The 16,703-nt window shown below is 42.5% G+C and overlaps 2 protein-coding genes across 4 annotated transcripts in view; both read left to right on the plus strand.

The window, feature by feature from the left end:
- Window positions 1–8,336: 8,336 nt before the first annotated feature.
- On the plus strand, window positions 8,337–9,725 carry LOC120736743. The gene has a single exon (XM_040037037.1). The coding sequence runs from the start codon at window positions 8,607–8,609 to the stop codon at window positions 9,711–9,713; it is 1,107 nt and encodes a 368-aa protein (XP_039892971.1). The 5' UTR covers window positions 8,337–8,606; the 3' UTR covers window positions 9,714–9,725.
- A 2,021-nt stretch (window positions 9,726–11,746) lies between these two features.
- gad3 (glutamate decarboxylase 3) overlaps window positions 11,747–16,703 on the plus strand; it is a 39,861-nt gene continuing 34,904 nt past the window's right edge. The window contains exons 1-2 of one of the 3 annotated variants that reach the window (XR_005696582.1): window positions 11,747–12,758; window positions 16,427–16,531. Coding sequence is in view for 2 of the 3 variants with exons in the window: in XM_040036972.1 (XP_039892906.1) it covers window positions 12,737–12,758; window positions 16,427–16,531 (127 nt within the window). In the remaining variant the exon portion in view is untranslated. The remainder of the gene's footprint in view (window positions 12,759–16,426; window positions 16,532–16,703) is intronic. The other 2 variants (XM_040036972.1, XM_040036973.1) reach the window with 2 other exon arrangements.

Here is a 16,703-nt window from a genome sequence, read left to right on the forward strand (position 1 = left end):
AGAGTGATTAGAGCGCGTTCGGACATTTTATCATTTCCTGATGATTTCCTGTGTGAACGTTACCGTTTTTCAGCACAATCTATAATTTATTTGAATAACATCCTCAGGCCTAATATTGCTCATGTGACACATCGCGGACATCCTCTCAGTTCTGTACTTATTATTTGTATTGCACTTCGGTTTTTTGCAAACGGGAGCTTTCTGTATAATATTGGTGACGCTGAGCACGTTTCCAAGGCTACCGTCTGTCGGGCAGTCAGGAATGTTACAGTTGCACTGAAACGTCTCCTGTACTCGTCTGTGGTGTTCCCCGGTCACAGACCCACAAGATTCATCAAAGAGGGATTCCACAAAATTGCAGGTATCAGGATGAACAAAACTTAATTCATGATGTGGTGATACTTGGACTACTACTTAAATTTTACATTTATTTTCAGGGTTCCCAGGCGTGATTGGCTGTATAGATGGCACTCACATTCCAATCATTGCTCCTTCAGTAAATGAAGGAGACTATGTGAACAGGAAGTCTTTCCACAGCATTAATGTACAGGTACATAGTTCCCTGTAGCATTTCAAACTAACAAATTATTTCATTATAGTAATGGATGCTAATTTGTGTTCTCTGCACTGTGAAGATCATATGTGATGCTGCCAACATTATCACAAATGTGGAAGCCAACTGCTCAGCCTCTGTGAGTGGTGGTGGTGGAGGACCCCCACCTGTTTTTCGGGCCTCCGCTTTTTTGTGTTGGCTATAACGGGTCACATATGAGCATACAGAGTAAGCAAATATGTACTTGTAATGTGCTCAGATAATTTCAATAAGTGCTTACAGAAAGAAAATTAATGTAGCCTCTAACTGCAATTGATTTACAAACAGGCAAGCACTATGGCTCATAATACAATTACACCTTACCTGTTTGGACTATATTTTTATATTTCATTTTTACTTGCTGCCAGGAACGTTTGGGGCCTGTTGGGTTGCACCTGCGCTCACATCACATCACAAAATCAAATGTATAAAATAAAACATAAAATATAATATAATAAAATAACGTGTTGGAAATCCCTAGATCAATGTTTAAATTAACACTCACGCATTGACTCTGTCGGCTATGTTTTGCCGTGCATGCTCCCTTTCTTTTGCAGCTGAGGCTGTGTTACTTTTTTTCCGCGGAATTTGCATGTTATCGGCATATGGCTGCCATCAGAATTTCGGCCTCAAGCGCTGTAAAATACATTGACCGTGCCTTCTTTCCCTCCGTCTCCATGGTGACTCGCTTAATCTGTGCTCCACTAATCAGGGCTTTATGTATCCTCGTGCGCGCGCTTAACTTGGGGTTAAAGCAACTCCGCGTTGACTGAACTACTTGTTATCAGCCTTTCTGAAACCGAATATTCCGAGTTGGACAGTTCGGGGTTACTCAACCCTGAGTATCGTTTTTCACTCTGAGTTTTCTAAACCGGCTTCCTGAAATAGGGCCCAGGTCAGGAATCAGGATGAGGAAGAAATTAGGTCAGATCAGTGCAGGTTTCCGCACTGCTCACATAAATAAATCTATCTATCTATCTATCTATCTATCTATATATATATATATATATACATATATATAAAGATGCAACATATGAATTCAGCTAACTGCAATAATTTCATGAGTAAAGCTGCTGAGATGATTTAATTGCACTTTTAGTAAGTGTTGAACTTTCTTTGCAATTTCTGTTTTTAGAATCAATAGCCCACATTCTGATTTATTTATTATTATTTTTGCAAGTTGCTGATTTCACACAGATCCACTGCTGAAACGTGCCTTTGAGTTTTTCATCATTTAACAAGAACAGTCTCAGGCAATAATTAGGCTTAATGAATGCGACAGTACATAAATGCAAGCGACAGCACAAAATGACTTTCATGTATCTAAATCCAACCCGTTCTCACTCCCGACGCGTAAAATACTGACGATTTGTCACGTCCCTTAACTTCCCATGCTGATGGTAAAAGTACCCTTCCACATTTCTATGAGACGCTGTGGGTTGTCAATTCATTCCAATATGAACCTGCTCGCGGCGATCGGAGACGCTTCGAGCAGAGGCTCCAGCCATCCATTTACTCCAATAATAACCCCGTCAACACGAAACATGACGCTGTGAAGCACAATCTAACTGGAGAACCGGGGACCCTTTCCCCTGACGTGTTTTTCTCCCTAATTTAAAGCTTTCTTTTAATGACATCGTTAACATTTCTCAACAAAAACATGAAAGTATCACTGATAATTCAACAATAAAATCGCTTCATGTTGTGGCCATCACACAGTGTTTTCCAAACTGATTCACAATCTGAAAGTGCGCAGATTTAACGTACATAATCCTTTGTTAGGTTTATTATTTTTATTTCATAGTTTTATTCACCACTCCTGTTAGTTTTGGATGCGCTCAGCTCTAACCAATCAGACGCAACATGTGTAAGCAAAGGATGATGGGAGAACGGAGAGACCCATTTATATGTCGTGTCCAAATTCATGGGCTGCATCCTCCTGAGGATGTAGACCGATTACGTCACAGCGACGCGCCGAAGGCTGTCTCCTCCGAATGCAGCCGACAAATGCGTCCTCCTTTTCCCCGAATTTGAAGGATGGGTCGGGTGTGTCCTTCGTGGCCTACCATATCCCAGAATTCATAGCGCGGCCCAGTCAGATGTCGTGTCCAAATTCATGGGCTGCATCCTCCTGAGGACCCAGCCTTCGCGGTCTATGTGGGCCGGGTCCTCAGAAGGTCGGGTAGGCCGGAAGGCTGAGGAAATTGGACGGTCTAGCTTTCTGATTAGCGTCACCGCTGTCTCGGTGGAGTTTAATAAACTCGGCCGTCTGCTCCTTGCTATCTAAAATATAACAGGACACTGGCGTAAATTCTCGACAGTCTCATACTTCTGTTTAATCAGTTTTCTGTTTGATGTTTAGTCAGCTGTGTAAAAACCAAGGAGGAACCCACCCCGGGGATTAATAAAGTTTTATTTTATCTAATCTAATAATTTTAAACTCAGTTTGTACTCACGAACAAACAAAACACTGAAAAAGGCCCAGCAATAACATTTTTAGGTTGTCTAAGTGACTTATATATTACGTTTAACCCGAGTAACGAAAGTTAGTAACGGCCGCCATTGTTGGAAACTGGAGTTTGGCTGGGCTGCGCTATGAATTCTGGGAAATGGTGGGCCATGAAGGACACACCTGACCCATCCTTCAAATTCAGGGAAAAGGAGGACGCATTTGTCGGCTGCATTCAGAGGAGTCTACGAATTTGGACAGCCTTCGGCGCGTCGCTGTGAAGTAATCGGTCTACAAATGCAGCCTCAGGAGGATGCAGCCCATGAATTTGGACACGACAAAACTCCAGTTTCCAACAATGGCGGCCGCTACTAAGTTTTAAAATTACTCTTACTAATCTCTCTGGGTCACAAAATAAAATTTTAACATATTTTCATCAAACATCAAATATCTGCTCGGTTTATCAAGATATTGCATATTTGCAAAAGTGCTTCGACGTTTTCGGAGACGTCTGCTACCCACCAGCTCGATAGCTAGCCGGGAGCTCGAGGGTCGCTGAAGCCGCCGAAAAAGGCACAACTCCCGGTACATCATTTTCAGATCACCGCGGACTTTTGCTTTGAGTTGATGTGACGGCGTAATGCATTGTTGGAGCGCGGCGCCATTTTCGGGATCTATAAATCAAAACAAACACAGTGTTGGAACGACAACTACAAGAAAGATGCTTAAAAGCAGCTCAAAAGAGAATGGACTGTATAGAGACCGATTGCGTTCAGAGGCGAAGCAGCGGTACTTGCAGAAATAGCGTGCATTGGAAATGTGGACCCGTATGACATACGGCCGTGGAGTAGAAACCCCGAACACCTAGCGCTATTGACGTAGCCTGATATATTTCCGTACCTTGTCTGTGGAGTCAGCGTTTACAAGTCGTCATTCAAACAAAGGTAAGTCAGCTCGAGTACTGCGTGTGAAATGCGTTTGATTTCCCTCCAAACATTCAGATTAGTGCAGCATAAATTCATTCATGAGGGGAGATTACAGTGAGAACATGTGAAGGCTGTTAGAGGGATAACAGTGAGTTCAGTGCATTGATGTGACATTGCCTGAAGGATTTAGTTATTCTTTATGGTTAAAGAAATTGCAATAATTTATTCAGATTTATTATAAATAATTCTAATTATACATCTTGCTTCAATATTTGTATCTTGTGTCACTAACAATACATTTTATTTTAATTGTATATGTGACCCAACCAGTGCAGGGGCCTCCCTACACTCCGGACTCTGCATTGTGTAAGTTTGTGTTGGATTGGGGTGCGCAGTAGAGAGACCAGTCGGACACAGGCGTTCAATTTGTGGCTCGGACTGTGCCGTTTATTCAGATGCTGGGGCAAACACCACTCCAACTCTGCTGCTGGCCCTTTGCAAATCACAGTAAACACTGAACCAAGATGGCGCCCTGCGCGAACGAGAAATCTGAACTACGGTGTCCTGCAGAGGACAAATAGTCAAAATTGCTTAGATCTACCATACATATGCAGCTCAACAGCGACACCTTGTGACTTATTCCAGTCACTGCCTTACATATACATTGATTAATGACCTGCAGAATCTCCTTATCATATTAAGTGATTCATAATGGTCACTTTATGCTTTCTCCATTTTGAAAGTGAAGACATCCTTGCATTACATACTTTAGGTTTATTTTCTGCAGGCAGGTTTCTGAGAGAGAACAGGCAGATTTACACTATAACATGCAGCGTTCTATAGATGGATGCATAATAAAATGAAAAATTACATGTATGTACATTTATGATAAAGTAGATAAAACACATTTATGTCGGCCTTGGCTCATTAGTTCTTGTCTTTAAATGAAGTTTGTGTGTGTTTCAGGTCCTGCACTCTCAAAGACTGAATGAACCAGCATTGCAGCCATGGGTCACTGTGAGCATCACAGGAAAGGTTGAAGCCGCCCACTGCACCTGTATGGCCGGAGTCGCGGACACCTGCACCCATGTCCCTGCTCTTCTGTTTAATGTAGAAGCAACAGTGTTGATCCGTGGCACAAGGACTGTTACAGATGAACCTGCATACTGGGTTTTGCTGGGTAATATGACCAAGATACAGCCAGAGGTTGGCCATAAGACAGACTTCTACTCTTCAGCTGCTTAAAAAAAGGCTCTTGATCAAAACATAAACAGACCATCCGTATTGAAAGGTAAAAGGAGCCGTCCTCAAAAAAGAAACCTCCCACCTGCTACTGTGGAGGAGTTGTCACTGCTATAATGCCATAATGTTTTATCTAGGGGTCTAGATTTATACCTGTAGTGCACTGCCGTGTAAATAATTTGCATTTACTGAATATGTACTGACTGAGTCCCGCTGTTCAAAAGTTGAATAAAGAAACAAACTAATTTTTGCCTCTTTTTTATTTTATTAAAACCACCTTATAGAACATCACATCAGTAACAGTGTAGAATCCATGTCATTTATAGTTTACAAATGACAAAATGTTTACACCAAATCACGACAGTGTTTACATGATATCACCCACTACTAACATTACTTTATTTACTGTATCTTTTGGGGGAAAAAATACCGCTATTTATACAGCAAAAGACTTAAGAATATTTAACAGGAGCAAGTTTAATTTTTCCCTGGTGTTACTACCACACTGTTCAACAAACCTTCACCATCTTATCCAGAAGGGTCACCTCTTCACCCTCACATGGAAGAAGTAATCTGATTGGCATGGTGGTTTGTTTGAAGCAGGTCCCTTGTGTAGCGCTGGAACTCAGTCACGATTTCATCCATTTCATAGGCTGGTTTTCTGCAATAATGGCAAATAATTAGCAAGTCTAGAAATAGAAGGTAGTTCTGCAAAATCACTCAGTAGGATGTTTGTTCTAATTTGCTATGACCTCGGAGTGCATCGAAAATGAAACTAATAGGCTATAAAGAGTGATATGAACTAGAGCAGGGAGATATGGCCAAAAATATTTATCACGATATATATTTGAAAATTTGCGATAACGATATAACTGACGATATAATTGATGCGAGACAAAATACAACTCCACAACATTACTAGCGCAAAAAAACACCATCCATTTATTTTCACTTAAGCAAGAAGCTGGTTTTATGGGGGAGGCTAGTGGATGAACAGAGGTTGGTGAGTCTAAGGCTGGCGGAGCTACGGGCAGAGCTAAAGATGGTGACAACGCTGCAGCCTGGGCTAGTAAAGCTGGTGCCTGAGCAGGGGACAGGTCAGCTAGCATAACTAGGGATAATCCTAGTGCATGAAAGGCAGGATCAGGAGGTGGATGAAGTGGTGGAGTGACAGGTGGAGAGGCTAGCTCTTCCGAGCCTCTAGCGAGGTCAGGCTGGGTTCCGGCTGCCCTCAGCCTGGGCGCTGGGACAGGCACGGGAGGTGGCTGGACACCAGTCACCCCCACCCGAGAAACAGGAACGGGTGTGGAGACAGACTGGGTCACAGCTGCTCTCGTCCTGGGAGCTGGCACAGGTTGGGGTGCTACACGGACAGGCTGAGCCTTAGCTGCCTTCACCTGAGAAGGTGAAACAGGTGAAGGGGAAGGCCGAATCTGGGCCACCGTGCTGGCAGGAAATGGCTGAGCGATGGGTGAGGAAATAATGAGGGAATGGGAGAAACTATCAGGTTTAGCGGGGATAATGCCTTTAGCAGTGGCTTGTGATGGTGGAATAGTCTCTTTGGAGGCAGGATGGTGAGTATTAATTGGGTAGTCCAGAATATAATCATAGTACACAGTCTTTGGCTTAGGTGGATGGTGAACAGTCTCTGGATTATGGCGAGGTGAAAGAAAAAAGTCAGTTTCGCTCACCACCGGATGCTGCTGCTCCGAACAGGAAACGCGGTGGCGGCGTGAACCTCGCCTACTCTTAGATGTAGTAGCAGGCGCGGCGAGCGACGGAGCCTCCACCGAGGCGAGATGGGAGGCAGATTTGCGGCGCCCTGGCGACGTGGAAAGTGCGATGAATGAGGCGGGCGGTGGGTGAGCGAGGAGCGGAGCGGCGAGAGAGGGAGCGGCCGAAGCGCGGCGAGAGACACCCACTCTCTGAGGCGAATACTCCGGTGCAGGTGAGGCAGCAGATGGGAAAACGCCATTTGACCTTAGAACTGAAGAAGCTTCTCGGATGAGAGGTGAAACGTCTTCAATAACTTAAAGAAGTCCAGACGCTTTTCTTTGCAAGCTCCTTTGAATAATCTGACTAATGACACAAGCTGACATTAATGTAGATGGGCTCAGCAGGTAACACAGCCCTTTGTGTGGTATAGATGGCCTCAGAGAAAGGACAGGCCCTGGTGTGCTTTAGATGGCTTAGTCAGAAGCACAGGCCTTGGTGAAATGTATTTCCGGATCGTGCACTTCCGGTTGAGTGAACGCTGGCGCGACTGGCTGCCGCTACTCACCGGCCGCCACTCACCACTATCGCTAACGTTAACGCTACTGGACTCTGGACTTCTGGACTTTTGTCCTACTCCTGTTTCTAAGGCCCACCGGTGTCCCTACCCGGCTGTTCCTGTCCATGATGTGGCCTTTCAGAATCTATGTACTCTCAGTGTGGGTCTGGATCCTTATGTCATCGATCTACCGACTCGGCACTGGACTTCATCAATATACAGCTGATGAGCTCCTCCGGCTCCGCTTCTCTTTAGCTGCTCCGCCGTTGGCTGCTCTTCATTTCCACACGGACATTGCCTTCCTCCCTCGTCGAAAGTACGTACATCGAGGCTCCCGTCGGTATTTCCATCAGGATAATTCCAAACCAATTCAGTCCTTCTGGTCCACCTCTGGTCGCTCTCAACGGAACCTCTGCAGGTCTATTGACCACAATGTTCTGACTGGTCTGCCTAGGTCGGCTAACACTCTCATCCAGTCCGACAGTATTTCTGTCAACTTCGGCCTGCTTAATATCCGTTCGCTTACGAACAAAGGACATCTCATCCAGGATCTCCTAACAGACCGTAAGTTTGACTTTTTCTGCTTGACTGAGACATGGCAACAGCCCAATGACTTTTCGCAACTCAACGACTCCACCCCGCCGGGGGTTTGTTTACACCTGCCAACCTCGCGAGTCCGGCCGTGGTGGTGGCCTCGCGATAATCTATCGCGAGAACTGGAAAGTCTCGCCGCTGTCCGCCCCTACGTACAGCTCCTTTGAATCTGTTGTTTGTCAACTTTCAGGACCTACCCCAACTGTAATAGCTGTCATCTACCGCCCCCCAAAATTTAATTCTGTTTTTATCAGCGACTTTGCCGATCTGCTGACCAATCTAGCTACTGTCTCCCCTAATATAATATTGCTGGGTGACTTTAACGTTCACGTGGATAACTGCGACCATCCTCTTACCAAGGACCTTCTATCCTGCCTTGATAGCTTCAGCCTTAAACAATACATAAACTTCCCTACCCACATCAAGGGCCACACTTTGGACCTAGTCTGCTGTTCTGGACTTACCCTCTCCATCTGTACAGCTGACGAACTGCTAATTTCGGACCATCTACTTCTCTCCTTTAATGTTCACATGACCCTCTCTGTAATTAACAATCCCCGTATTATCTCTTTCCGGAATATCAAGAATATAAATCTTGATATCCTTTCCTCTGCTTTTTCTAGCTGCTTGTCTTCTAACAACTTAGCTATTCAAGAGGACCTGGTACTCTTTTATAATCATAGCCTTAGCAGTATTTTAAATTCCCTGGCTCCACAAAAAACCAGAACTGTACTTTTTTCTCGCTCTGCACCCTGGTACACCCCTGAACTCCGGCTACTGAAAGCTAAAGGCCGACAGCTTGAACGTCTCTATAAGAAAACTGGCCTTACTATTCATAAGGATATGTTTAATAACCACGTTCTGTTTTACCAGGAATGTATTAGTCAAACCAAATCTGCTTATTACTCTGCTATTGTCTGCTCAAGTGAGAACTCTACCAAGACCCTTTTCTCACTATTCAACTCTTTTAACAGGCCACCTGATTCTCTCCCTGCTCATCTCTATTCATCTAACTTCTGTGATGCTCTAATGCTATTCTTTATTGATAAAATTCATAAAATACACTTAGACCTGGACCCTAATGCTCAATGTAGCTTCTCTGTCCTAACTTGTCCCCCCTCTCACTTCCTCTCTGTTTTTCAACTTCCATCCTTAGCTGATATTGCTGATCTCATCCATAAATCAAAGCCTTCTACCTGCCAGCTCGATCCTATCCCCACTGTCCTCGTCAAAGCCTGCTTACTCCCTCTCCTTCCCCTCATATCTGCTATTATTCACTCTTCACTCACCGCTGGAACTGTTCCTGCTTCCTTCAAAGTTGCTGCTATTACCCCAATTCTGAAAAAAACTGGCCTAGATCCCAACAACTTTAATAATTTTCGTCCTATCTCCAATCTACCATTTCTCTCAAAAATCCTTGAAAAAATAGTTGCTTCACAAGTCCATCTTCACCTAACTGATAATAACCTTTACGAACAGTTCCAGTCTGGCTTTCGTCCTCTACATAGCACTGAAACTGCTCTTATAAAAATAACAAACGACCTTCTTATAGCAGCTGATTCCGGTCTCCTCTCCATCCTTATCCTTCTTGATCTGAGTGCAGCTTTTGACACCATCTCATTCTCCTTAGCAGATTAGCTTCTATTGGTCTCTCTCACACTCCACTAGCCTGGTTTAAATCATACCTATCTGACCGCACTCAGTTCATTCAATTAAAATCCTTCACTTCTCAGCTTTCTCCTTTATCCACTGGGGTGCCCCAGGGATCTGTCCTCGGGCCCCTTCTTTTCATCATCTACCTTCTTCCACTCGGACATATTTTTCGTAAATATAATATTCAGTTCCACTGCTACGCCGATGACACCCAGCTCTATCTCTCTACCAAACCTGACTCTACTCTTCCTCCACCCTCCCTCATCCTCTGTCTAGCTGAACTTAATTCTTGGTTCTCCTCCAACTTTCTTAAACTCAACAGCAATAAATCGGAACTTCTTCTGGTTGGCACTAAACGACTGCTATCCAGAATTAACAATTTCTCTCTCACCATCAATAACTCGCTGGTCCCTATCTCTCCCTCTGTGAAAAGCTTGGGTGTCATTCTCGATAGCACATTATCCTTTAACTCACATATCAATAATATTACACGTGCAGCATATTTCCAACTCCGTAACATTAATCGCCTCCGCCCCTTCCTCACACCTCGCGCCACTGCCATTCTCATCCATAATCTCGTTATCTCTAGAATTGACTACTGCAACTCATTATTATTTGGCCTTACACAAAAATCTATCAACAAGCTCCAACGTGTCCAGAACTCTGCTGCCCGTATTATTACTAGGACTTCTTCTACCCACCACATCTCCCCAATCCTGAAGCAACTTCACTGGCTCCCGGTCAAATTTCGCATCCATTTTAAAATAATTCTGTATACATTCAAGGCTATTCATTCTCTCTCTCCACCGTACCTCTCTGACTTATTACAGATGAAGCTCCCATCCCGCTGCCTCAGATCTTCATCCTCTCTTTCTCTCTCTGTTCCCTCTGCTCGTCTGATCACAATGGGAGGGAGGGCCTTTAGCTGCTCTGCCCCTCGACTTTGGAATTCCCTACCCCCGGACCTCAGAAATATTAGTTCATTCTCTCTTTTTAAGTCCACCCTCAAAACTCATCTGTTTAAAATTGCCTATTCTTAAACTTCTGTATGTTTTAACTTTTATCTTCTATTTTTATCATTGTGTATATTTCCAGTTTTTATCTGTTGTACAGTGTCCTTGGGTGCTTTGAAAGGCGCTATTTAAATAAAATGTATTATTATTATTATTATTACATGGCCTCATCCGGCAGCACGGGCCCTGGTGTAACGTTGGTGGCCTCCGTCAGCAGGACAGACCCTGGTGAGGCTCTGTTTACTATTTGCTGGAAGCCCAGGTCCTGGTGTAATTAAAATGGCCTCAGCAAGCAGGAAAGTCCCTGGTGTAATGTAGATAACCTCAACCAGGAGCACAGACAGTGGTTAGCTTTAGATGACCTCATCCAGCAGCACAGGCCCTGGTGTACTGAAGATGGCCTAAGCATGCAGCACAAGCCCCCTTGTAAAGTAGCCCCCATCACTGGCTGGTGATGTTGCTGACATCACCAGCCAGTGTAGAGGAGAGGAGGCTTGACGACATCACCAGCCAGGGCAGAGGAGAGTAAATTACTGACATCACAAGCCACGACAGAGGAGAGTTGATGGCTTACATCTCTAACCAGGGCAGAGAGGAGGAGGCTTGCTGACATCACCAAATAGGGCAGAAGAGAGTGGCTTGCTGACCAGTCAGGAGGAACTGAAAACATCAGAAAGGGCAGAGGAAAGTGGCTTGCTTACATTACCTGTGAGACTAGCGCTGAAATCACCGGCTAAACATGCCTCTACTGCTCTGATTGCGTAGGGGCTCAGAGAAAACTATAGATGGTAACAGATGACTAATATGTGACATCGTCTACCAGCATCACTTTGCAGTCTTCCTATAGACTACCATCTTAGTAGCTTAGAGACATTCCCCCGTACCACCATTCTGCAATTCAATTCAGTTCAGTTTAGTTCAGTTCAATTTTATTTCTATTTCGCCATATCACTACCACAGTTGCCTCGAGACTCTTTATTTTGTAAGGCAAAGACTACAACAATCTGCAGGCTCCTCTTTACTTCACATTCCACCTCTATAGGACTATGAACGTGTGTAAATGTTGGATAGATAGCACTTACTTAGAAATAAACATTTTTAAAAAGTGCTTGGGCAGATTGTATAAAGTGCTTTGTGAAGAGAAAAGGGTTTACAAGAGCCAGTACATTAATCACCTGAGTGCACAGTGAATCTACCTCCGGTGCTCCTGGCCTTACTTCTCTTCAACCTGGTTTCATCCACATACATTATATCTACCTTCCTTCTCTCCTTCATATCAACCAGCTCTCATAGTCTCCACTTTTAAAATCCCTAGTCTCACCTCCAAAGTCCATGTCTCACTGCTTCTGAACCACCTTTCCCTTCTTTGTTTTATTTTGGCGAGCAGTAGCACAGTTTCCTCCAGGACATTTTTGGCCAGCAGCACTGGAGGACAGCCATTGTTAACCCATGCCCTGAACTATCTGCTATGGACATGTCATTCTAGATAATTCATGTTTAATATAGCAAAGATTTTATGCCAGATACTCTTCCTAATGCAACACCCGTGGCTTGGTTAAATGTGAATCAGAAATTGCATACACCTAATGATAATCAAATGTGCATCACAAATACTAAAAATCTGCTCATTCAAGTTTCAAGCAAATATTTATCCAAGCCTTTTTATGTTTTATAATCAAAACCACACGCAGGTGTGCTTGTTTGAAACTATTTACTCACACTCATAGTAGCATTGTGTGGGCCACACCTTATTTTGCCTGCAGCCCTTTAAATGCAGTACACTGACTAGCACAGTGTTTGTATGTCTTAGGTTGTATGAACTTAGAACTAAGTAACCGTATTGTTTGTTTATCCAGTTTATATTCTCGCTAAGAAAAAGTGAAGCTGGAAATATGTTTCTGAGGATGTCTCATCTGACTGCTTTTTAATTTATAGTGGGATGCAACCAAGTTACTTTGAAACATATTTCAGCAGTTGACTCTGATTTGTACGGATATGAATTTCCTAAAGCTGTCAGGTAAGAGAAATTGCTTTCCAAATACATGTTTATTAGATATGTTGGACTTTAAAATTTTTGTTTTTGAAATATGCAGTTTCACTTGAAGAGTTTGTCATGTTAGCTGCAGAGATATACACTCTGTTCAGAAAGTATTTTTAGTGAAAATACCATGTGTAGCTGTCATATACATACATATACATATATACATATCTCTCTCTCTCTCTCTCTCTCTCTCTCTATATATATATATATATATATATATATGTATGTATGTATGTATTAGGGGTGCAACAATACACAAAATTCATGGTTCGGTTCGATACTTTGGTGTCACGGTTTGATATTTTTTCAATACAAAAAAATGTTCATGCCTTTTTAATTTGTCATTTATTAAAATTATAAATATATATTTTAACTCAAAAGTACAGTTTTTAAATTTAACGTTGCTGAAACAACAAAATAATAAATCTAAGATCGAGAAATCACTCATCTTTGGAAAAGAGAGTTTATTACAGAGAAATGTCTCTTTCCAAAATAAAAGCTATACTATACGCTTCTTCTGGGCTATATTCTCAGCAGCATATTAAACATATCAGGTCCCCATAAGGAGAATCATGTGCTAACGGCTGTCTAAATGACTCGGGTAAAGTTTGTAGCATGCGTGCTTGTTGTTTTTGTCTGCTTCCACTTGTCTTTGCACTAGGATGATGTCGGCGTAAATGTGCAGTCATATTCGTTGTGTTCCCACTAGTGCTGTCAGCGTTAATCTCGTTAAAATGACATTAACGCCATAACGCGGCAAATCTCCGTTAACGAGTTACCGCGGATCGCCCCGTGCGTGGGGCTGGACGGCGTCAACACGTTAACAAGCTAACTGCGCTAACGCACTAGTTCCCACCAATTGAGCATTGCGTGGCACATCCGACATACTGTTTTACTTTGGTCCATGACGCGCTTACCTTCAGGGTCATACGTCACATGAACACCAAGATAGTTCCAAACGCCAGATCTGAATGAGGGTGGGGGAGGTTCAGTTTCGGGTAGCGTTGAGGCAGTAGCCATGTTGCAACGAGCTTAGCTTCTGTCTTGCTAGTTTGCGCTGCGCTCAGTGGATCTGCGCTCAACGGTGCAGCCTAGGCGGAGTAGTCGAACGCAGATCCACTGAGCGCTCAACACAAAATTTTGTATTGTTCGATACATATGTGTACCGAACCGAAAGCACTGTATCGAACGGTTCAATATTGATACGAGTATCGTTGCACCCCTAATATATATATATATATATATATTAGGGGTGCAACGATATATATATATATATATATATATATATATATATATATATATATATATATATATATATATATATATATTAGGGGTGCAACGATATTCGTATCGATATTGAACCGTTCGATACAGTGCTTTCGGTTCGGTACGCATATGTATCGAACAATACAACATTTGTAATTTATTTTATCAACTTTCCTTCTGACGATGCTGTCTATGTTGAGCGCTCAGTGAATCTGCGTTCGACTACTCCGCCTAGCCTGCACTGTCGAGCGCAGATCCACTGAGCGCTCAACACAGACAGCATAGTCAGAAGGAAGAGCGCAGGGCAAGCTAGCAAGACAGAAGTTAAGCTCTCCTTGCAACATTCAGATCTGGCGTTTGGAATTATTTTGGTTTTCATGTGACGTATGACCCTGAAGGTAAGCGAGTCATGGACTAAAGTAAAACAGTATGTTGGATGTGCCATGCAATGCTCAATTACTAGTGGGAACTAGTGTGTTAGCGCAGTTAGCTCGTTAACGTGTTGGCCGTCTAGCCCCATGCACGGGGCGATCGGCGGTAGCTCGTTAACGGAGATTTGCCGTGTTGTGGCGTTAAGGTCATTTCAACGAGATCAACCTGAAAGCACTAGTGGGAACACAACGAATATGACTGCACATTTACGCCGACATCATCCTAGTGCAAAGACAAAAACAACAAGCATGCTACTAACTTTAGCCGAGTCATTTAGACAGCTGTTAGCACATGATTCTCCTTATGCTGCTGAGAATATAGCCCAGAAGAAGCGGATAGTATAGCTTTTATTTTGGAAAGAGCCATTTCTCTATAATAAACTCTCTTTTCCAAAGATGAGTGATTCCTCAATCAGATACAGGGCTTGCAATATCGCTAGCCCGACGTCCTGGAGCTAGCGATTTTTTTCAGTCGGGCTACCAAAATCTATCTCTTCCCTGCCCGTCGGGCTATTGTAGGAAGGAAAAATATATGTCAATGCTTTTGCATTCTTTCAGAAATGTAGCTGGGTAATTATGTCATTGGCATTGGTGAGCCACTGTCAATATGTGACATATTGTAATCGCGTTTGAATTTGCGCTTGTTTTTTTGCTTTCACTTTGCAATCGTGCGAACTGTGTATAGAGAGCGACAGCACTGATCTGTGAGTGATGATAATTTGTGCACCAATTCCTCTGACATAGTCTTATTAATCGTTAGCTTACTATGCAAACATGACAAGTGAAATCTCCCGCAGCTTAAACATGTGAGAGGTTGATCGCGCAGAGAATCGCTGAGCTTATGTGTGTGTGTGTGTGTAAAAGCAGCACGATATATATTTTAGTTCTGCTGAGCCAAATAAGACAGGTCAGGGTGAAGAAGTGACAGCCAAAGAAAAGCTTACCACAAAACTGACCCACACATATGGTTCTTACACACACACTGGACTTTCTGGACTTTGTTTTTGCACAACACTGGTCACTATATTCTTCATTTCCAGTTAATACTTGTACAGCTGCTGTTATTGTGTATATATTTATTTATATTTAGATTTCTTTATACATTCTTATATAGTTCTATATTGTGTATTGTGTATTTTGTTGTACAGTTATTTTATTTTCAACTTTAATTTATATATTTTATCTTATTCTTCCCAGTTAAATTTACCCTTCATTCTAATTTGTGTTGTACAGTTATTTCATTTTTAACCTTAATTTATATTTTATTCCTTCCTAGTTAAATTTACCCTTTTTAATTTTTCATATTTATTTCCTATCTTATTCATAGCCTTTTCCTTTTTTGTTTTCTTTAGGTCACGAGCAGTTGTCCAAGCATTTCACTACATATCGTACTGTGTATGACTGTGTACGTGACAAATAAAAATTTGAATTTGAATTTGAAAACGGAGAAGTTATGACAAATCAGACTATAAGGCAAAAAGAAAGTGCAGCTTTATGGTTTCATGGACAAAAGAATTTCTGTGGCTGCAATATGACGAGCTAAATAACCAGGGCTGCACATAAGTGGTCCGCAGGTGCGCATTCGCTGTCAAAATAAAAAACACGCACAAGGGTTAGGGTTAAATTTAAAAACTGTACTTTTGAGTTAAAATATATATTTATAATTTTAATAAATGACAAATTAAAAAGGCATGAACATTTTTTTGTATCGAAAAAATATCGAACCGTGACACCAAAGTATCGAACCGAACCGTGAATTTTGTGTATCGTTGCACCCCTAATATATATATATATATATATATATATATATATATATATATATACACACACACACACAGTTTCAGTCAGTTATATGTACAATCTTTACTTGTTTTAAAGTTGAAGCTTTGTGGAGGGAATGGAAAAAGGAAAGTCCTCCAGGGATCATCTTCCATATTGTGATTTCAGACAGGGACTTTGGTGAAACAGCTAGCACGGACAAACCAAAGCGGAGCTCAGAATTTAGTGAAAGAAAACTGGCACCAGCTGACTTCAGTGGCATCTACAGCAATGGTGAGAACACAGATTCGTACAGGTCTGGTCTTTATCATCACAGGAAGAGCAAGTGAAGATTCCAGTTAGCAACATTTTAATAAATAAATGATGGGTGGTGCTGTCACCTGGTGTTGGCTCTCTCTGCTGTACAGTCTCATTTACTCTGTTACATCTCACAGTGGTGAGATTT

The sequence above is a fragment of the Simochromis diagramma genome, unplaced genomic scaffold (assembly GCF_900408965.1).
Source record: "Simochromis diagramma unplaced genomic scaffold, fSimDia1.1 OVJJ01000630.1, whole genome shotgun sequence".
NCBI classification, from domain to species: domain Eukaryota; kingdom Metazoa; phylum Chordata; class Actinopteri; order Cichliformes; family Cichlidae; genus Simochromis; species Simochromis diagramma.